Source organism: Podarcis vaucheri (assembly GCF_965113315.1).
Source record: "Podarcis vaucheri genome assembly, chromosome: 5".
NCBI lineage: Eukaryota > Metazoa > Chordata > Lepidosauria > Squamata > Lacertidae > Podarcis > Podarcis vaucheri.
In genome coordinates this window covers 103,118,286-103,141,841 of record NC_138763.1, presented here as the reverse complement: position 1 = coordinate 103,141,841, position 23,556 = coordinate 103,118,286, and the positions used below count along the sequence as shown (strand labels likewise).

The 23,556-nt window shown below is 43.9% G+C and overlaps 1 protein-coding gene across 1 annotated transcript; it reads right to left on the bottom strand.

The window, feature by feature from the left end:
- Positions 1 to 669: 669 nt before the first annotated feature.
- UPK3A (uroplakin 3A) lies at positions 670 to 18,928 on the bottom strand. Its single transcript, XM_082223317.1, has 6 exons — positions 18,847 to 18,928; positions 16,169 to 16,327; positions 15,566 to 15,845; positions 3,824 to 3,906; positions 2,983 to 3,115; positions 670 to 2,581 (listed from the first exon to the last, which is right to left on the bottom strand). Exons 1-6 carry the CDS (start codon positions 18,899 to 18,901, stop codon positions 2,467 to 2,469), a joined length of 825 nt encoding a protein of 274 aa, XP_082079443.1. The 5' UTR covers positions 18,902 to 18,928; the 3' UTR covers positions 670 to 2,466.
- Between the last annotated feature and the right edge of the window lie 4,628 nt (positions 18,929 to 23,556).

The window sequence follows — 23,556 nt, the reverse complement described above, 5'->3', positions numbered from 1 at the left end:
CCTTTCATTCGGTTTTCAAAGTTGATGACCTCTGCAAACAGGTTCAGCTACATGCTTTGATGACCTATAATCTTTAACTACATCATATTTGAGTACAAGGTGGTTCTTGCCCATGTTCCAGAGCATTCTCATCTCAATGGCACGAGGAGCATGCAACCTGGCTAGAGAAAGCTAGTGGTAATCAAATCAAGAGAAACTTGATTTACCACAGGGGTGGGGTTCTGTTTTGGCTCAGTGGGCCAGATCCTTATCTGTTCCCACCTTCTGGGCCAACGTTGACAGGTGGGGGGACAACCCACCTGCTAGTCAACTGACATGATTATGACATTATAACACCCTCCCCCCATGTAAAATAAGGCCACAGTCATCTAGCAGGAGAAATCCAGGAGTTCAAGCCTAGCCCTTCCCTTGGCCTGCTGTGTTAGTTTTCAGTTTTCAACATGCATTTATAACGCAGTCCTCAACCTGCCATCCGAATAGCAAGGTCCTTTCCACAGCCCCCTGGGCAGGACCCATGATAATATCAAAATGACCACGAGGGGGTAAAGCTCTGTGAATGGCAAACACAGCGGAGAGGAGAGGAGAGACCCATTGAAACATGCAGAGCTTTTGACTTCTTCAAGGCAAGTTGTGGGCAGGAAACACAATGCGTTCCTCTGGATTGTTTATTCTCAAAAAATTACACACATGTCTGTTCATTTAACTCAGAAGTGCAACATACCACAAAGAACCAAGTTACATTTCCTCTCATAATGGACAACATAGGATCGAATACTTAAGAGCTATAGGCCTGCACACCTGAAAGGAGGAAATGTAAAGCTTCTGCTTCCCATTTTAAACTGTTCACAGTTGCCCATGACATCTGAGGGCTGTGGGTTGCTTAAGCTATGGTTAATGTGAACAAGCCCAAAGATCCCATCATGTTTATTTAGCCACAGTTTCTTGCAATGGTGAACCATGTGAGTCTAAGTCTCACTTATAATGGGAAAGACAGTTTCTCAATACTGTACATCTGAACCAGGCTATTGGGCAAATATAAGCGCAAATAGCTTCATCTGCAGTCTGAAACAAGACACAAGGAAGAAAAGTGACTGAGGACTGGGCAAGTTACAACTAAGGAGCACCGTTAAACTCTGTTTAAGCAGTGTTTTATGCGTTCTTCAGCTCCCGGCTTCACAGCTTGTATACTCATGCTCCAGAACTTCAAAGTACCTTTCAGTTTTTACCACAACACTTTTGAATCATACAATCAGCCAACAACATTTTTTTTTTAAAAAAAGCTTAAGCTTAAAGTATCTGGATTGAGATTTTTAGTTACATTATCACTTTACAAATCAAGTGGTCAACCCTACACCAGCTGTTGCTAAACTACAACTCCCATCATCCATTGTCTACACTGCCTGGGACTGATGGGAGCTGGAATCCAAGTAGATTTGGAGGCCACAAACTCCCCATCCCTCAGCCAAGTCAACAAAAAACTTTTTTGGGGATGCCCTTCATTAGGTCTGATGTAGATTAGACTGACAACAGGGCCAACAAAAATCATAAACAGCAACTCTTGCAGCGTGAAAACACCACAGATTGTGTTATTAGAGGAGTATCGCGTCAGAACAAGGTCAACAATGCTTCCTCCAATGCCCTATTGTTCGAAGCGCAGTAAGATTTTCAGTAATGTCATGATGTACGATAAACAAATGAGCATTCTGGAATGTGGTTTCCCATGCAATTCTATGTATAAATGTTGCACAGTTTCACCCAAAGACAGAGCTTAAGCAGCCACAACAATTTTCAGCTTTGTAACCACTTTCCTCTGCCTTTCCCCTCCCCACTCGGCCACGTTGACTCCAATTACTCAGTATTCTCTTCTTTTAAATTGGAACTTAAATACAGCATCAGTTATGATACCTTTAGAAGTTTAAATTTGTACTCTACTACAATCAATTTTCACAAATCTAATGATTGCTTTATAAAAACCACACATGCTAAATGACCCAGGCTATATCACTTAAATCAGGGTAGCCAGTTTGGTGTCTTCCAGATGTTTAGAACTACAACTCCCATAATCCCTGGCCACTGGCTATGTTGGATGGGGCTGATGGGAGTTGTAGTCAGAAATACTGGAAAACATCATATGGGCTACCCCCAACTTCAGTAACAGGACTTATAGCCCATTGCTCAAAGTTAAGAAGTCATTCAAGCAATTAATGTTGGAATATTATTTTGGACTACCCACGCAGAAAAGGTCCCCTTTTAAACTTAAAAAAGTCATATATTTAAGTTCATCGCTGCTTGAGAATTGGAGATAAGTTCATGAATATTCCTGTTCTATGCATGGGACTAGTCACACGGGGTCACAGTTTTTTAAAGATGTGCAGTTTTGTAACCAGACTTCATATTCAAGTATCTGGAAGCATTGAAAGGACATCCACAGCTGGTTTGCCACCTTTTCTGACTTGAAGACTATATTTAGTGGGCGGAAGAAGCTTCTAGTTCTGACTCAGAAGTTTCTAGCACTCTTGGAGAAGTCTGTTGGGTTGTTTGGGATTCGTATCTCGTCTCAGTGGGAGTCTCTTCTGATGCCCTGGGAAAGAAAGAGAGAAGGAAGGAAGGAAGGAGGGAGGGGTTCACATCATGCAAGCCCTTGATCACTAGCTCACTTACATTTTAAACCAACTTCACTGAAAAGCATAATGTGAAGCAAGGTGAATTTAATGCATATGCAAGCCAACTGATTAGGACAAGTTCATGATAGCTCAAGCGACACTTAAGCAACTGAAACAGAAAGCCACCTCAATCACCTTCCAGAGCTGCTCTCTTAATGGTGAGAGCAGGCTACATCTAGGGCAGTATTTTTCTGCAGCAAAACCTTCTAGGTTTCCTTCCCATGTGCATGAAGCTCTGAAGGGGTTCTATTGGGAGATGTTGATTAGATCTGAACCTTAATAATGGGTAGAGACAAAGCAGAGCACAAAAGAAACTCACGTTACAGTCAGAAGAGTCGCAGCAAGAAATCCAGCCACGAGGGTGAACATCAGCACACTCAGGATGGAAGTTATGACTATCATTCCACCACTTCTGCGACCTGGCCAGGTATCAATGGTAGAGGACCATTTCACTAGGAGAGGAAGTGGAGTGATGTCAGCCTTCTGCACAACCAATTTAGATGGGTTGCCATATTTCAAACAGTGAGAATTCGGACAGAAGTTGTTGATTTTCCCAGACATTTAGCCGATTTCTGCCTGGATGCTGCTTCTGACTGCAGTATTCCAGGTATGTCCACAAAATTCCAGATGTATGGCAACCCTACAATGAAAGAACACTTGGCAACTGGTAGCTTGTTTCTTTTAACAGGAGGATTTGGTATAACAACACTGGACAGCCAAACAAGAAATGCCACTCCCATGAAGCATACTGTTGCATGCCACCCCAATCTCTGAGAAGTGCCAGGTTCCAGGGGTTGCAGGTGCTCACCCAGGGTTCATGTTTCCATTTGGAATGAGGGACAGAAGAGACTGTGGAATCTTTATGATGTATGGTTTATTTACACATATGTACAACCTCAACCTACGATTGAGTGAATCCTCACAGTATCACCACCCCACTTCACTTTCTGTGAGTTCCATTTGCCATCTTCCACAGAGCCCCTTCCTTTGTTCCCTGAATGGCTCATCACCCAGGCTATCACCTCAGCAGGAAGCTGGCCTGCCTATTCCAAGAGTTAGAAGCCTTGGTTAAATTTTAATACTTGCTGGATCCAGGGATTAGAGGGGTCTCAGCATACAGTATACTCCCCCCTAACACCCCCCCTCATAATAATACTTACACTTTCTGGTTTTGATTGGTTGAGACCAGGGAGTTTGGTCTTTCATGACACCTGCTGTACTGTCTACAAGGACGTATTTAAACCTGGTAGCAAGAATGCGGAAAAGGCTTTACTATTCTGATAACAGAAGACAACATCTTAACGCACCAAAGCCCTGGCCTCTTACCTGCAGAATCCTCAGCGGAGGCTACAGTTCAGGCATAAGCAATAATCTATTAAGGCACTTGGCGAGCTGCTAGACTTATTATTAAGGCCTGGCTTGAGAATCTGGATCTCTGCTTCAAAGAGATCTCGAGATGGTTCCTCCCAGGCTTTCTTGCTTTCCCCACCCACTGCCACCCTCCTTGCCCCAGCCACCTTCGCCCAGAAAGCACATCTGAGTCCCTGCTGAGCAAAGGGAGCTTGCAGGGATAAGCAGCAAGTGGAGAAGCCTGCATTGGCATCCTTCCTCCTGTCTTCTGCTTTAGATCAATGCCCTTCCATGATGGCTTTGCAGCTGTTTGTGGCAGAGACCCAAATTCCAACACTTTGGTCTCTACTGAATATTTAATCTAGGGTTAGTATACTAAGCATGTGGACAGTGGAAGAGGGAACTCACCTGATCTTGCTTCCTGAATGCAACTCCATTTTTTTTTTTTAAAGGCCTCTAAAAGCAGAGCGTTTCTGCTGGGTGCTGTAGCCCTCCCTACATTTTGCAAGGAGTATTCTGAATGAAGCCAACCTATTAAATCTGCTTTGGAGTCTTGGCCTATACTGTGCGCATGTTTTGCTGATCTGCCTCAGGCCATGGCAAGTGACTCAGAGGGCTGCCAAGTGAGGCTCCAGAGTCCTTGGGAAGAGACTTGCTGAAGTCACAGCTAAATGCAGGTCAGCTGGCTTATTTTAAATTTGTACGCTGTTTTGAGTATTTAAAAGCAGCTTGTACAAACATAAAGCAGCAGCAGGAACAATACTGCTGACAGGAGCAAAATGGGTTTGCAAAGGAGAGGGGGCCTTTTCTGTGGTGGTGCCCCAGCTTTGGAATTCCCTCCCCAGGGAGGCACTGGTGTTTCTCAGTCTTTTCAGCATTGGCCAATACATTGGTTTTATTGTAGCACCCTGCTTGTGGTTAACGCTTAGCTGGAATGAAATATTCAACGCAGCAATAGAGAAATTAAAATAATTATTTATTTGTCAGACAAATAAATGAGAGGCACAGTGGTATATGGTTACCAAGCTCTGGCCTGGCTCCTGCCATTATGGCCAGCCCTTATATTCCCTTAATCCAGCCCCCTTTGCTCCTCCTGTGGCTGCCTCTGTCCAATCAGCCTAGTTGGATTTCCTATTGGCTGATTGCTATACCCAATCCTAAAAGATACACCCACATCCTCCTGTCCTTATATGGAACACAAACAGCTATATATTGTTACATCTATAAATGACAAATAAGTAGTAATATATCTTACATGTGTCTCAACAAGGAATCTTAATTACCAGCTCACCTCTTGCCCTCCTTGCCCTTTTGCCTTCTAAAACAAATGGTTAATCTTAAATTTTTATCTTAAACATATGTCAAGGATCTTGAGTTTCACATCAACATTGAAAGATCTCCTTCATTTGAAGGTTTCTAAACAAATGTTTGACAACTAATAAATCAGGACTGCTCAGGACGGCGTCTCTTGTCTAGCAAGGGGGGGCAAGACTGGTGGCTGACTTAATTTCAAAATACAACTCTTAGAACTATATGAAATCTAGCATTTCTTAAATCCTTTGCATAATTACATTTAAGACAATATATTTAATACATAACATAGGTAGCCTTTTAAAAGGAATAAGGCCTTTGTAAAGTAAAAAGGAACTCAGTAAAAAAACAGCTTCAAAAGAAGCCTCTCCAGTTTACAACCCCTCCTTCAGCCAGCTGCTTTTCCCATTAGACAAAAAGACTTGCTAGCTAGATGCTTCCCCATTTGGTCTTGGCCTTTTAACCTTAGAAAGAAGATCTGGGTCATTTACTGGGAGGCACATTGATATTATTTTACTATTTACCAACTATTAATTATGTTTATCTCTGCCTTTTTTATCTTCTGTAACATGTAGGGTCAGTTTCCTGTAATTTCAGCTTTTACGACTTTGAGAATTGTTTTCTGCTATCAATCAAAGGGGCCCTTGTCTAGAAGAATAAACATTACCAAGGTTGTAAACTGCTGGTCTTCTGGCTTGAAACTTTTGAAAATCTTTAAGCTCTCTTTAATATACAAGTCCTGATCAAACATTAATAAAATGCAGGCTTATGCCTGATGCCTCATTCCCCCCTTTCAAGCTCAAGGACCTTCGTCCCAAGTGTCCTTGATAGCTTGACCTTCATCATATTCCTGAGGTAAAGCTCTGTATAGGGCCATGATATGAGGTAGAGTTTCATTTGAAACCATCTTGCTAATTGTACTTCTAAAACATGAAATGATACATGGCATCATACATAAAACCATTACCACTACTGTCAAGAAAAACAAGCAAGACAATAGTATCCCTTTGAGTCCTGTGACATTAGGTAACCAATTGGTGAGCCATCCCATATCCCATCCTTCCCATGTTTGTACTGGGACATGTGCTATATTCTCCATCTTTGTGGCCAACACACGGATTGCCTCACCATTATCTGAAATGTTAAAGCAACAGGCATTCCCTGTCAAGTTCAAGACTCCACATAGGCCTCCCTGCTTGGCAAGTACATAATCCATTCCCATTTTCAGCTGCAAAATGGCGGCTCTACTTTCATCCAACTGTTGTGCAATAAGTCTCAAACTCCGGGCCGTTGCATTGGTTACAAGTTCCACTACTGCTTGCAATCGAATTATTCTGTTTAGATTATAAATAGGATCCCGTGCCCCTTGTATGAGCTCACCAGGATTCCAGGAGGCAGGATCATAATAGGCTATAATGCGCTCTGGTGGCCAATCATCAGTACCGCTCCAACTTTGGGTACTTCCTCCTGCTATATGAGAAATATCAGCGTTTCTTCGTGTTCGCTTGGCCAAATTAGTGGGCATAATCCACATTGGTGGCAATACCCATCCCAGGAAACAAGTCCCACTCCATTTGGAGGGGAGTTTCTTGTATGCCCATTCTCCACATATCCACCACAACCATCGTGTCTGAGGTCTTTGGTACGTGGAGTACAGAAGGCGAAATAGCAAAAGAGGTAGAGAGTTCACAGTGCAGTATGTTAGATTGCCTTTTTCTGTCACAGTTATGTTCCATACCACTTTCCATGCATGAATAAAAGGAGGTGCACAGGGCAAGGCATCCCGAGTTCGATAGGTAGTATCGTGTGCCCAGGTATTCTTAATATTATCCCAAGTATAGTGACAATGAGAAGAGCCTATCATGGTAGAATCAGCTGCATCTGATGATTTATGTACACAGAATTCCCCTTGTACAGGTATAACTCGTAATGGTTTAGTTGAGTTCCATCCGGGGAAATTCTGTACTTCTGTTTGGTGTGGTATTTCGCTTACCATACCAATGGCATCTAATGGTATCGGTAATAAGGGCATACCTCCCTCTGAATCATCTGGCCCGAGAGAGCAAACAAGGCAATTGGTCCTATTTGCAACATTGGCTACCATTTCAGCTAAACCTACCCACATATTGTGGTCATGGTGGAATCCATATTTAGTCAATTTGGCCAGATTCAAGGACCCTTCCCCTTCCCAAGGGATCAGGATTAATAATAGAATCATGTTGATGTCTAGCATATGCATTCCTTCCACAAAAGATTACCTTATAGTGATAGCAAATAAATATTAGTCCCAATATAATTCCCCCAGTGACAGGAATGGGGAACCACCAAGACCAAAACATATATCCCGAGGATCCCCAATGAGTAATATCTCTGATAATTGTTCCACAAGGGGGGGGCAGTCAATCAATTGTATAAGAGAATCTTTCCTTTCACAATCGCTGGTTCAGATGCTCCTCAAGCTTCAGGCGTGCGCAGGTCAGCCAGCTTCCAGGTTGTGGCTGCAGCAGGCCGGTCGTCTAATGTTGCCCGTGACCTAGCCCGTTCCCGGTAGGGCTAGATACAGGGGTTTTTGGAGAGAGTCAGTTTAAGAGGATTAGAGGGGTCACCTTTGCACGTCCAACTGCCTTCGGACTTCTTCAAACGGGAGTGATGAATCCAGGGGGTCACCTCAGCTACCTTCACCGCTGTTGGAGTAGAGAGCAAGACGGTGTAAGGTCCACGCCACTTAGGTGCAAGTGGATCACGTTTCCACTCTTTCACCCATACGCTATCGCCAGCCTGGAACTGATGAATCGGCTCGGCAATGCTGCACGGCGTGCGCTCGAGGGCCCACCTGTTAAGAGAAACAAAAACACGGGAGAGAGATTGCACTTGTCCCTGTGTCACATGGTCTCCTATTTGTTTAAGGTCAACTGAAATATCCTGAACAAAGGAGGGCGGTCTCCCATACAGGAGCTCAAAAGGTGACAACTTAAGTCTTTTTGTGGGTGCACACCGAACACGAAACAGTGTTATGGGTAACACATCTACCCATCCCAATCCCGTTTCCTGGGTTAATTTTGCCAATTGGGTTTTCAAAGTCCGATTCATTCTTTCAGTTTTCCCTGAACTCTGAGGTCTATAGGCTGCATGCAGTCTCCATTTCACTTGTAGGACTCGACATACTTCTTGTACTACTTGATCAATGAACGCTGGCCCATTGTCACTTCCAATGCATCTAGGTAACCCAAATCTCGGGATCAATTCAGTGAGGAGTCTCTTAGTTACCTCTCGTGCCTTTTCAGTTCGGGTGGGAAAAGCTTCAACCCATCCGGTAAGAGTATCCACAAACACAAGGAGATACTTGAATCCCTTAGAAGGGACCAGCTCTGTGAAGTCCACAATTAGGCTTTCCATGGGGACATATCCCACATGTTGGATTCCAGGAGGTTGTACCGGTCCCTGCCTGGGATTGTTTTTAGCACAAAGAACACATTTCTGTGAAATGCAAGTTGCTAATTGTGATAGATTAATAATATACAACTTCCGACTGAGACTCTCTCTGGTTGCAGTACCGCCAAGGTGAGTAGATTCATGATAATTTCTTACAATTGTGCCTGCTAGGTGATGAGGTACATAAATCCTATTGTCCGGCAGGATCATCCAACCGTCCTTCACAACCGCTCCTTCCTGTTCAGCCCACTTCCTCTCTTCTGGGGTATAGTGAGGTTTAACTTCTTCTGGAACTACCTCTGGTATGAGGGCTGCTATAAATCCTCCCACAGGCTTTTGGGCTGCCTCTCGGGCTGCTTTGTCAGCAGCATGATTTCCTCTGGTTATTGGATCCCTTCCTCGTCCATGACCTTTGCAGTGCATTACAGCAATCTGTTCTGGAGCCCATACTGCTTCTAACAGGATTTCTACTTCAGGTCCATATTTCAAGGCCTTCCCGTGGGCTCCTATTAGACCTCTTTCTTTCCATAGAGCACCATGTGCATGCAGGGTTAAGAAGGCATATTTAGAATCAGTATAGATGTTTGCCTTACATCCGGCTGCCAATTGCAGAGCTCTAGTTAAACCTATAAGTTCAGCTTTTTGTGCCGAGGTGCCAGCAGGCAAAGCTTCAGCTTCCACAACTTCCTCATTGGTGACCACAGCATATCCTGCTCGTCTGGCACCTTCATGCAGGTAACTGCTACCATCAGTATAATATACAACATCTGGATTTTTCAATGGTTCATCTTTCAGATCAGGTCTACTGGAATAAACTTCATCCATTATTTGGAGACAATCATGTGATTCTTCATCATCTACCTCTGGTAGGGGCAGCAAAGTCGCTGGATTGAGCATATTCACTACTCGTAGATGAATCCTGGGATTTTCACACAATAGGCCTTGGTACCTAGCCATCCTTGGGTTCGTTAGCCAATAACTACCCTTATATTCCATGAGTGTCAGAACAGCATGAGGTACATTCACATACATCGTCTGGCCGAAGGTAAATTTATCAGCTTCTTTGACAAGGCTGGCAGTGGCCGCTACTGCCCTTAGGCATGGAGGCCATCCTTTTGCTACTGAGTCCAATTGTTTTGACAAATAAGCTACTGGACGGTTCCAACTTCCTAATCTCTGGGTCAGGACTGCCGCTGCAATCCCATTCTGTTCATGTACATACAGCTGAAAGGGTTTTTCTGAATTAGGCAGTCCAAGGGCTGGGGCCTCCATAAGTCGTTGTTTGATAACTAAAAAAGCTTGTTGCTGCTCAGGTCCCCATACGAATGGGTCCTTTTCTGCACCTCGAGTGCTTTCATGTAAGGGCTTGGCCAGACTGCTGAAATCAGGTATCCATAGTCTACAAAACCCTGCTGTTCCCAAGAATCCTCTGAGTTGTTTCCTTGTGGTAGGTTCCTTGATAAGGCAAATAGCTTCTTTCCTCTCTGGTCTCAGTGCTCGTTGTTGGTGTGAGATGTCAAAGCCCAAATATTTGACCTTTTCTAAACATAACTGTGCCTTTTTCTGGGAAACTCGATAGCCAGCTTGCCAGAGCAAGTGGAGCAGTTCCTCTGTACCTTCTTTACAGGTATCAAAATCCTTTGCTGCTAGTATAAGGTCATCTACATATTGCAGAACCACCTTTTCTCCAGGTATTGAGGGGTAACTTGTTAGATCCTTCGCCAAGGCAGTGCCAAATAAAGTTGGGGAATTTTTGAATCCCTGGGGCAATCTCGTCCAGGTTAGCTGGCCTTTTGTTCCTGTCAAAGGGTCTTCCCACTGGAAGGCAAATATAGGTTGGCTCTGTGGTGCCAGCCGGCAACAGAAGAATGCATCTTTCAAGTCCAATACAGTAAAAAATGTTGCTTCTGGTGGGATCAAACTCAGCAGGGTGTATGGGTTTGGTACATTTGGGTGCAAGGTCTCGATAGCCTGGTTTACGAGCCTCAAGTCCTGCACTGGCCTGTATTCATCTGTCCCAGGTTTTCGAACAGGCAAAAGGGGTGTGTTCCATTCTGATTGGCAGGGTTTAAGCAGACCATATTTTAATAGGCGGTCCAAATGTTTTTGGATGCCCTCTGCTGCTCGCCGGGGTAAAGGATATTGCTTTACAGATACAGGGGTAGCCATAGGTTTTAAGGTTACTACAATTGGAGCTATATTCTTGGCCATTCCTGGTGGGCTATTTTCGGCCCATACTCCTGGTGGCACCTGTAGGGTTCGGAGGAGCTTGTTTAACTCTGTTTCCAATGTGGGTTGGACTTGCAGGGCTGACATTAGGCGCCATGATTGTTCCTTAGGTACTGAGAGGGAAATTATTCCTGCTGCCTTTGATGGCAGTTTCATTTCTGGACCTCGAGGAGTGAAGGTGATTTGGGCCTGCAATTTGGACAGCATATCTCTACCTAAGAGAGGTATTGGACACTCAGGTATATACAAAAACTGATGGGTTAAACGATGCCCCCCAATCTGGCATTCCAAAGGTTGGAGGAAAGACCTCTTAGCTGACTGACCAGTGGCACTTTTAATGACTACACTTTTGGATGCCTTTTTCTGCAATAGTTCTGGGAGTACTGAGTATTCAGCCCCAGTATCAATCATAAAGTCTATTAAATGGCTTCCTAATTGAATCGTGACCGTGGGCTCCTGGAAGCCTAACTTTATGGAGTCCGGTCGTTCCTAGTCTTGGGTAAAATCCTCCTCTGCCAGTCCAATGAAATTGTCTCTACTCTGTCCTTGTCCAGGTCTCTGATATCTTCCATCTCGGATCATTCCCCGTCCCCGTCCCTGGTTTCTTGGGCCGGAGCCTGGGCCTGGGCCTGGGCCTGGGCGTACTTCTTCCAACCTCAGGGGTTCAGGACACTCCCGCTTCCAATGACCCTCCTTCTTGCAATTTGCACATTGATTCCTTCCCAGTGGTGGATTCCTTCCCCGCCCTCTTCCTCCATTTAAGGGGCGGTAGTCTTGCTTCACTGCTGTGGCCAGCATTACCATCTTTTCCTTCTGCCACTTCTTCTTCTCTTGCTTCTCAGCCTCATCCCTATTCCGATAAACTCGGCGTGCAATGGCCATAATTTGGCTCATCAGCATCCCTTCCCATCCTTCTGATTTCTGAATTTTCTTACGAATGTCGGAAGCGCACTGGGCCACAAATGTAGCAGTAATCATTCTGCTGTTTTCAGGGGCTTCAGGGTCAAAAGGAGTCCATATACGATAGGCTTCCTGCAGCCTCTCTAAAAAGTCTCCTGGACTCTCATTTGATTTCTGTTCTACTTCTGAGACTTTAGACATATTAGTGGGCTTCTGGCATGCCCTGCGGATACCTTGCACAAGCGTCTGGCGGTAGGTGGTAAGCCTGGCCAGATGAATTGCATTGTTTGGATCCCAATTAGGATCTTCCAAGGGAAAGTTGTCTTGGAGATGACGGTCAATATTAAAAACATTTCCCACTCTGGCCTGCTCACGCAAATATATCTGTGCCTTTTCAATTATGTCTCTCCTTTCCTCAGTGGTGAACAGAGTATTCAGGAGCTGGCGGCAATCTGTCCAAGTAGGACTATGAGTATTTATTATTGAAGTCACCAAGTCCATCATAGCCTGAGGTTTTTCTGCGAAAGATGGGGTGTGTGTTTTCCAATTCATCAGATCCGTAGTTGTGAATGGAATGTACTGAAGGGTCGAAGTTCGAGGTGGCCGTCGTCCGGGTTGCCCGTTAACCAGCACAGGCTCCTCAAGTGCATCAAATACTCTTCTGAGAGGGGCTAGTACGTGATCTTTCTCTTCGCTTTGCTCTAGGGGCCTCAAATCATAGGGGATGGTATTTGTCCCAAGGCGTTCTTTTAGCAGCCTTATACGCCTGGCTGTATTGCTTGCTGACCGATTAAGGTCTCCCTGTAACTTCTGTAATAATTCTCTAGGACTTGGATGTACAGGGGTTTGGGGTAGGCAATCAGTTGTTCCACTAAAAGAGACTGTAGATGGAGTTCTACTGGGACTCACAGATGGAATAACCACTTCTGCTTGGGCTTTATTATAGGCCTCCAATGCCTCCTGAAGATATTTATCATAATCTATCAAGGAATCAAGTTCTGTGGCTCCAGCCCCATTATTCATTCCACTTTCTTGCCTTGGGGTTACAACTGGTGGAGTGTTTGGATTAGGCTCCCTTCGATGTGGAGCATAGGGTGGAGGTGGAAGCAGCTCTTCCTCTGGTCCCTCAAAAATGGGTTTGAGTTTATTTGGCAAGATTCCTTTCCTGGCTTCGGCTTTTACAGCCAATAATTTGCATCGTTGGACTTTGCATTCCCTTATCCATGGAGGATTTTTATTTAATGTGCTCAGCCAGGAATCTATATATGAAAATTGTTCTGGGCATCCTCCAGTTTCTTTGGCGATGTTAGACCAAAGTTTGCTTACTAAATTTATATCAAAGGTTCCTTGAGATGGCCATTCAGTATTTTGCTTCGGCCACTCTAATTCACATAACGTTCTCAGGCGCTCTGGCGTCATTTTGACTCCATATGCCCCTGAGAAGGCTTTCTTAAAATTACTTAACATGCATTCAAGAGGTGTATTTCCCCCCTTTGAACCCCCAACTCCCATTGTATGGCCCTGTGAAGTATCCACTCAGTCACTCACACACACACTTCGTGAGTTTCCTTGCTCAGTGAAGTCGCCTTACTGAGAACCGAAGTACTACCCACTCCACACTCAGGTCAGCTACAGATTGCTCTGTACTTTCTCACACATACAATGCGCTAGATACTTCACCACACACTACCTCCCATTCTTCCCTTTTCCCCCACCAGACCACCATCTGATATACCCAACCACCTAGCGTACTCAGTTCCCACTTACTGAGACGCAGAAGTTTGATCAAGACTTCTCTTCCTCCCAATTAATTGGAGGGCCAAAAATCCCTTTGTGCACTTACCCTTGGTTGGTTCCGTTTCCCCCCGGTCCGTCGCCGCCAGTGAGCAGGGTATCAGACAGATGAGACTTCTGCGTTCCCCTGGAAAAAAACTTTCCAGTGCGCGCTGGGTAAGCAGTTTAGAGATCCTCTCTCTTGTACCCTGCCCAGTAGGGCGAAGGGGCTGCGTTCCAGCAGACCACTTATCCGAGTCGCAGGCACCATAAAATGTAGCACCCTGCTTGTGGTTAACGCTTAGCTGGAATGAAATATTCAACGCAGCAATAGAGAAATTAAAATAATTATTTATTTGTCAGACAAATAAATGAGAGGCACAGTGGTATATGGTTACCAAGCTCTGGCCTGGCTCCTGCCATTATGGCCAGCCCTTATATTCCCTTAATCCAGCCCCCTTTGCTCCTCCTGTGGCTGCCTCTGTCCAATCAGCCTAGTTGGATTTCCTATTGGCTGATTGCTATACCCAATCCTAAAAGATACACCCACATCCTCCTGTCCTTATATGGAACACAAACAGCTATATATTGTTACATCTATAAATGACAAATAAGTAGTAATATATCTTACATGTGTCTCAACAAGGAATCTTAATTACCAGCTCACCTCTTGCCCTCCTTGCCCTTTTGCCTTCTAAAACAAATGGTTAATCTTAAATTTTTATCTTAAACATATGTCAAGGATCTTGAGTTTCACATCAACATTGAAAGATCTCCTTCATTTGAAGGTTTCTAAACAAATGTTTGACAACTAATAAATCAGGACTGCTCAGGACGGCGTCTCTTGTCTAGCAAGGGGGGGCAAGACTGGTGGCTGACTTAATTTCAAAATACAACTCTTAGAACTATATGAAATCTAGCATTTCTTAAATCCTTTGCATAATTACATTTAAGACAATATATTTAATACATAACATAGGTAGCCTTTTAAAAGGAATAAGGCCTTTGTAAAGTAAAAAGGAACTCAGTAAAAAAACAGCTTCAAAAGAAGCCTCTCCAGTTTACAACCCCTCCTTCAGCCAGCTGCTTTTCCCATTAGACAAAAAGACTTGCTAGCTAGATGCTTCCCCATTTGGTCTTGGCCTTTTAACCTTAGAAAGAAGATCTGGGTCATTTACTGGGAGGCACATTGATATTATTTTACTATTTACCAACTATTAATTATGTTTATCTCTGCCTTTTTTATCTTCTGTAACATGTAGGGTCAGTTTCCTGTAATTTCAGCTTTTACGACTTTGAGAATTGTTTTCTGCTATCAATCAAAGGGGCCCTTGTCTAGAAGAATAAACATTACCAAGGTTGTAAACTGCTGGTCTTCTGGCTTGAAACTTTTGAAAATCTTTAAGCTCTCTTTAATATACAAGTCCTGATCAAACATTAATAAAATGCAGGCTTATGCCTGATGCCTCATTATGACCTCTGTTTTGCTTAATAGTTTTGTAGTTCATTACCTTATTTATACTGCTGCACTTAGATAGTTTATATTGAATTTTTACTGCCCTGGAATCTCTGTAGAATACTTTAAAACAACCAAATTAAAAGAAGCAAAAGCAAGACAATAAGGATAAAAGCCACCAAAAGCCTCAGCAAATGTGTTCTAACTGGCTTCCTGAAAAAGCTCATTTTACAAGCTGGGCACTACACTGAGGAGTCTCAACCTCCCCCTCCAATCTTCAACCACCCAATTTCACTTTGTGGGAATACCTGGGGAAGGATTTGGATGCTGATCTTAATTCCAGGAAGACTTATAATTATGCCACCGTTCAATTGGATAGAGGGTGTTCTGTCCCTTTCAGATTAGCCTGTGCATTTACGTTTTAAAAACTTTCTTGGGGAGAAATGCTTACCTGTAGGCTGTGTCTTGGGAGAGAGGCGGATTACAAGCATCTAGAAAATTTGGGTCATACAAACATGTGGCATCATCACCAACTCTGACCAGATACTGAGACAGGATGGCAGGTGCTTTGGTGGCGTCCACAGCATCAGACAGCTTGGGAAGCGACGCACAGTTTGGAACATTAAAGACCGCAGCTTTGTAAGGCCCACTTTGTCCTCCGCTGGTTTGTTGGAAAGTTGCATCAAGAGGTTTACTACTATTGTCCATAACAAAGGAACCTGAAGTACTTGCTGCAGCAGAAATGGACACATGCAAAAAGTTTACATGACAGTTTGTACATGGCACTCACCAGCACTATCCGCTTATTTATTTAAGTAACTGTTAGCAGTGTTTTTTCTTGTGTCTCTGCAGGAGAATGGCCAGTGGCCATTTGCCAAAATGACTGTCTACCCATTCCAAACTTTGCCATCCAAGTGGAAACTGCTATCTGAAATTGCTTCTGTATAGGAGCCTGTGACAGGGACAGGTTTACTCCAGTTCCAAACAATATAATATCTGCTTTTGGGGGACACCCCCCCCCGAACAAGGACAGACACAATAAGCACCCACTTACCAGAGTCCATCATGACATACAGGTATACTTCATAAGCTGCTCCTTTCAACATTGAGCCATCAAACACACAGAAGGGCTTCTCCAAAGCAACTGTTGTGAGGGTGGGATTGTTTGTGGCAAATTTGGGGTTTGCAATTTGTGGTCCCAGAGTCTGGCCTTCTAGAGTAAGAAGAAAAATTACTTGCTATTAACTTTGGAACAGTCAATCACTCAGCCCCCCAGGTTCAAACAAAAAGTTGTTGTACTCTTTGAACTTAGGGAGAGGGGTATATAGACAGTCTCGTAATGTTGGCATGTGTCTGTCTTGAACCTTTCTGTTCTGTTCTTTAGCCCAAGCATGCACACACCACTTCTACTTTAAAACCATATATTTTTATGCTGGCAGTGCTGCTATGGCAACCCACATCAGAGCAGACGGTGACTCAGCAGTGGGTCCTGAGCCACCAGTTGAAGACCCATGCCATAGGCATTCACATAGCCTGGTGCTATCAGGACTAAGGGAGTGACACCCGTGAGGATGCATTTTACCACAGCCTAAGTGGCTGAGTTAGAAGCAAGGAGATTCTCCAGTCAGGTCTTACCTCTATAGGAACTTCTCCGTTTCTACCTGCTGCCTAACCAAGGAGGGGCCCTTGCTGGTGCCCCATTTGTGGAATGCTCTCCCACGAGACGCACACCTGCACACTCACTGTGGTCTTTTGAGGAACCAGGTGAAGACCTTTATTTTTTCACAGGCTGTTTAAATTACAATGGATGTGGTTGTCTGCTTTCCTTCTTAGACTCTTAGACTCTTTCTTAGACTCTTGCATCAAATAATTCACTAGCTGGTTTTATGCCATTTAAAAATTATGTTTTGCTGGTTTACTCTGCTTTGCTAGTTTTTTGTTTTTTGTTTTCTTTATAATTGGATTTATTGTTTTTATTGTTTTAAACTGACCAGATTCAGGGATTTGTTTAGGACTTAAATGTGCTTGCAAACCAGTGTGTGAGCGGTATAGACTTTAACAAACACTGTATGACTAGTCTATATAGTTAACAAAATATAGCACAGCCTTAAATTAGTCTGTCACTGTCCCATCTGCAGTATTTGGATGACAATACTAATCTGCTTTACAGGAGTTATGTAAGGATTACAAAACATATGTGAAGTGATTTGAATATTCACAAGCACTATCATGTGTGCTAAGCTTCTTTCTGCCCTTAACACAGAAAAGAGAGTGGTTCTCCTTTCCATTTCCACAAACAGCAAGCTAACTACATCCAAAGTTACAGAGGTCAGGGACATTACAACTTGCCCATAGGTCATATGTTCCTGTTCCTTTAACAGTTATTACATTGATCTTTGGTCATCTTTAGCACTTCCAAATCCTTACAGCAGCTGCCACCAGTAAATACCCAATCCTATGCAAATTTACAGCCCCCCCCCCCAGCAACCAATCCGGGAACCAGATAAGAAGATGGCTGCTATATGTTAGTAGTGTAGAACATCGACAGGGTCTGCTTATCCTAAAGATTTTGCCTATAAAAATCACAGGCACACAAGCCCTATCTATGTTTTTATTGCAGAGGTGGCCAGGCTTTAGATTTGTAGGATCTACTTTGATTTTATTAGAATCCCAAGGTCCACCAACTAGGTGAGCATAACAAACAGATTGAGCCTAGGGATTTGCAATTGGTCCCATGACCAAGCTAACAAGCCATTTCACACAAAAATCTGTGCCTCATTTTCCAGTCCCCTTCAAATATTCCCCCCCAGCAACCTATTTGGGAGGGAGCAGGAGAGAAAGCTCTTGAGTTGTTGCTATCCACAGATGTTTGAGAGTTAGGTCTCCAGGTGATTTTTCAGGATATTGGCAAAAGTTTCTCCCTTAACAGAGAAAACAATACCCTCCTCTGCTTTGCACTCTTGATGCTGAACTGAAGAGCATCACCACTACCAGAAGTTGCTGCAACAGCTTATGCTGCTAATAATTGTTGTGGTACTTAGTTGTACAAACCTTCAAGGCCAGAATTAACACAATTGGTGTTACGTTGTTCAAAGCCACGGGCAAGTCTGATTAGTGATGCAAGACTTGAATTGTCAACAACACACAGCTATGAAAAATGACTCAACATCTATGTGTTAATTAATAAACCATGTGGAAGGAAGAGTAATGAAATTTAAACAGATATTGGCTTACCCAAGTATATTGTATCTACTTTAGTATCTTCTGAGTTTACGAATACTATTATAAAATATTGTCATTGGATATGTAATAATTGCACTCAGTGCAGCAGCACATACAGTGCGGCAGAGAGATTAACACTGACCAAGTTGCTCTATTATGGTCCCCCTTTAAGGCGCTTGATGCTCTGGGACCTTGTAGTGAGGAGCAATGGGTTACTTTTTGAAACAAAGGGGAAATTGTCAGTACCAGACATGCACACTTGAAAGCAAGTTCCATTGAACTCAATGGGCTTGCTTCCAATGCAATATATGCTTAAGATTACATTAGAGTGTCATGTCTGAAAAGTATTTCCTAAAAATAAAGAAGAGTCTTCTACTTTGAATCCCAGAAAAAGAAAATTTCTCCCGCAGGGAAGAGTTTCCATGAAGAACCTTTCAGCCCAGTTGTGTAGCATAAACAGTATTAGGGAACAGGTTAAAGCAGGCACCACTCCTGATTCCAATGACTTACCTATGCACAGCTGCCACAAACAGCAAAAAATCAGCTGCAACCAGAAAGCCCACATAATCAGACAGTAGAGGAAGCCCCTGCTACCGGCAGCCCCAGCTCACAAATGCCAGCTCCACAGCTTGCACTAACTATATCAATGGTTCTACACCTTCCACTAATTGCTCTGTTCCACCAATCAGTGGCTCACATTCTGCTCCCTTTCAAGCTCGCTTGCAGCCACCCTTTCTCATCCCTGCCCCAAACACACATTATCATCTGCATCTAATCTGTTGGGGGGGGGGGAAAGCTGTGCCTGCCTCACCCAGTAGAAGCAGACTGCAGTCCTTTTGTCACCCTTTTAGCAAGGTCTCATTTTTAAAGTTTGCTGTGTTGCCTGTTGTTACTGGAACTCACTCATAGTTTTCCCAAGGAAGCAGCAGCTTATTCTGAAGTTAAATGTAAAACCTCTTGCACAGGATGTTTTGCAATAAGAAAGGAAAGTATGTATGTATTTAAAATATTTCATGCCTGAATGGCACCTGTAATGACAATGGCACATTGTTAGAAACTTTATTAGAGTGGCCAAGAGACTGATTTTTGGATTAGCACTGGCCTTCCCCACGGCAACCATGACCACCAGCCATGCTGGCAGGGGCTGATGATGGCATTTGCAGCCCAAAACATCCTGGAGCTCACCAGATTGATTGAGGAAGGCTGAATTAGAAAGGCACAAGTTATCTTTGGTCAAATCTCTAGCCCTCATCCTCCCACCGTAATGTGAGGTTGAGAATCCTGACCTACCTTAGAGGCTTGTTGAAGGGATGGCCGCAATACGTTCAGCACTTCAAGCATTCTGAAGCACATTATAAACACTAAATGTTTTTATGACTGCTGCTGCTAGTACTGGAGAAATGCTTTCACAGATGCCTGGCAGGCATAAATTTAGTAGGTTAGGTTTGCTTCTCTCAGTCCAGTATCTCCGGGCTGGGAATTTCTTGTTCTGTTCCTAGTTGGTCATGGATTTTATTTGCTTGTTTGTTTTATTCCATTGATTACAATGTTGATAGTGCAGAAGTTGGATTTTTGAAATGTTTGCTGTACAGAGACTAGATGCTTGAATCAGTGGGAGCCTTGCCTGAAGTGCTGCCGTCATAGAAAAGTGCACTTCCTGGCTGCAAGAAGCACCTGCAGACCTAAATCTCGATACACTGAGGACTCAGCTGCACTGGCAAAGAAAAAGTGCTTTATAGGCGTTGTTTATGCATTCTAACACCGTGACACTAGATGGCGCTGTAGAGTTCTGTTTTTGCCAACCCGATTTCTCATACAAAGTTTAAAAGGTGTTTAACCGAAACACTTCTTTGTTGTGTCTGGATCCAGCCTGAGCAAGAGTTGTGTCTCCCTCTGCCTTCCTTATTTACACTTGAGCAGCAAGATGTGAAATGAGAAAAGATTAAGTAGCCTATGGGAGCTGAAATATTTAATTTTATTTTGAGCACATCAGTTGAGATCAAATAAGACACCAAAATACTTCTATGTAATTCAAGGCATGCGCCCCAAGGCAAGGTTATTCCTTATTTTATAATTTACCATATACTGACAGCAAATATTCTTAGAAGAATATAATGACTCCAGATTAGTGTTGCCAAGTAAGTAAGAGACATGGATTTGAAAGATTCTGATTCAAATTTCTCCTTTGCTATTCAGCTTAGCAGAAGTGGATGGTTGCTCTATTGCAGCCCCTCTGCAATAATTGGGATAACAACACTAGGACCTGCCACGAGGGTTGTTGTAAGAAAACTAATATTGCAGAGATTAGATAACCTTTTTGTTTTTAAATGTAGGAAATACAGGCCTGATTCTTAGATGGTATAACATGGCACATCTTACAAATTTGTATGAATAAAATTATTAATTTAGGAATCCCTTGTTGTCGCTAACCTGATATGGCAAGAATCCTGATTGCCGGGAGACTGCTAAGCATGTTCAACCTAGGATGTTTAGTCCTTCACGCTGAAAGTCCAGGGACATTTGGGGCAGCCTTCCCTGTGAGCTCCCTCCCCACTGAATATCTCATCTAATCTCACATATCTGTCAACTCACATATCGAGCTGTGAGCAGTTCAATGCTGAGTAATCAAGTGCTGTGTGCGAATATGTCAATGTCCCCTTAGGAAACAAGTGTTGCTGCTCTAGAATGTCACCCATGCTGAGCACACTGCTTTTGTGAGGAGAGGAGCATGAAGTGGGCTCTGGCCCATTAAAAAGTATCTCACAATAAACTGACACACTTCTTCCTTCATACTGTGTTGTTCTATTAATTTGTGGCATCATTTTCTCTATTAACCTTGTGGGCATCCACAAAGAAAGGCATATTGAGACATGGTGCTAAGGGATAAACTGAATGGGAAACTACATAAATGAAGAACAAAGAGACATGTGGGCTTGACTTTATTACATAAGCTATTGACCACCGGTGACTCATGGCAAATTATGGAGAGATACTTTTATTTAACATCTCTTAGTAGAGATGTCACATCTCTTAGTAAAAAGGTAAAGGACCCCTGACAGTTAAGTCCAGTCACGAACGACACTGGGGTTGCAACGCTCATCTTGCTTTACTGGCCAAGGGAGCCAGTGTTTGTCCGCAGACAGTTTTTCCAGGTCATGTGGCCAGCAGGACTAAGCCACTTCTGGCGAACCAGAGCAGCAAGCAAAAACGCCGTTTATCTTCCCGCCAGAGCGGTACCTCTACAGTCATACCTTGGGTTGAAGTAGCTACGGGATAAGTATTTCTGGGTTGCGCACTGCAGCGACCTGGACATAACGGAGCGCATTACTTTCGGGTTTCGCCGCTTGTGCATGCGCAGACGGTCAAAATGACCTCACGCACATGCGCAGAAGCGGCAAATCGCGGCCCGCCCGCCCGTGTTGCATTCGCTTCTGGATGCAAATGGGGCTGCAGAACGGATCCCGTTCGCATCCAGAGGTACCACTGTACCTACCGGTATTTATCTACTTGCACTTTGACGTGCTTTCGAACTGCTAGGTTGGCAGGAGCTGGGACTGAGCAATGGGAGCTCACCCTGTCGCGGGGATTCGAACCACCAACCTTCTGATCAGCAAGCCCTAGGCTCTGTGGTTTAGACCACAGTGCCACCCACACCCCACATCTCTTAGTAGAGATGTTAAATAAAACATCTCTTGGTTTGACTTTAAAACTATAGTTTTTCCTATAATTCTTGTATGAATTTGTTCTTCCATGGGTGTGGGGGTATGGCAGGAGAGTTTGTTGAAGGTTATTGTTCTGTATAGGGACGCGGGTGGCGCTGTGGGCTAAAGCCTCAGCGCCTAGGGCTTGCCGATCGAAAGGTCGGCGGTTCGAATCCCCGCGGCGGGGTGCGCTCCCGCTGCTCGGTCCCAGCGCCTGCCAACCTAGCAGTTCGAAAGCACCTAGCAGGGGGCAAGTAGATAAATAGGTACCGCTTACCAGCGGGAAGGTAAACGGCGTTCCGTGTGCGGCTCTGGCTCGCCAGAGCAGCGTTGTCACGCTGGCCACGTGACCCGGAAGTGTCTCCGGACAGCGCTGGCCCCCGGCCAATAAATGTGAGATGGGCGCACAAACCCCAGAGTCTGTCAAGACTGGCCCGTTCGGGCAGGGGTACCTTTACCTTTACCTATTGTTCTGTATAATATCTGTAAAAGATAAATGAGCAGTTTTGTTTTTTTAAAAAGAAAGGCAACTGTATGCCGAATAAATACCCCTATTATTAGAATTTGTGGTTAGTGTTTAATCAGAAAAACAGTCCTGGGCATACATGAAACTGGAATGCCACTAATCATGTTCTGAACTATTTGGCAATCTCCATTAATAGTTTGAGAACAGCGCAATTCAGATTCATTTTTTGATACCAACCTGTCTTCTAGGTTGGCATCAGTTTACAGCAGTTTCTCAGAAATGTGTTGTACTCTGGAAAGCGAGGCGTTGCATCCTCTAGCGATAAACTTGGAAGATAAGCGGGGGGGGGGGGGAATCTGGTGACATTCAAGTACATTATCTAGCACAAATCACATTTACTTTGCAGTCTGACAAAATACAGCTGTCATTGTTCATGTCCCAGAGGACTTGCTCCTTTGGCAGGTTCTCTGCCTTTACTGGATGCATATATCACACACTCTCATGAAAGGAACAGCTTCTCTTAATGTGAGAGAACACACAGTATTTATACAGACATTCCAGGAGGCCTTTACATTTTTCTTTCCTTTTTTTAAAACTTGTCCTCCACAAGTCTAGTTCTTCCAGTTAAGCAAGAGGGCGGGGGAGAAAGACCCCTGCATTATTTCTTACTTTGCATTCTGAAGATACTTTCTCACACTCACAGAAACCACTGTTGAGACCAAGCTTCTCCACCACTTATGTCCATGCCAAGATAATCTTCACCTAATGAGTCTCAGAATATCAGCCTGTGATTTTACGCAAAAGAGTTTTCCTCTCAAAAAGCTGGATGTGTATCTTGAAATCTCCAAATGTGCCTGGATGATAGCAGGTGTGGCTTCTCCCAGCCGTTCCTGTCCCTTACACAGCAATTTAGGGGAATGGCAAGAGTTGAGGAAGGAACTTGTTGCTGATGTGGGGTAAAATAACACACCTGGTTTCCAGATTGCATTTTGGTGACAGTACATGGACTACTTTAAGATTCATTTCCCATTGCTGTTAGATTACTAACCCAAG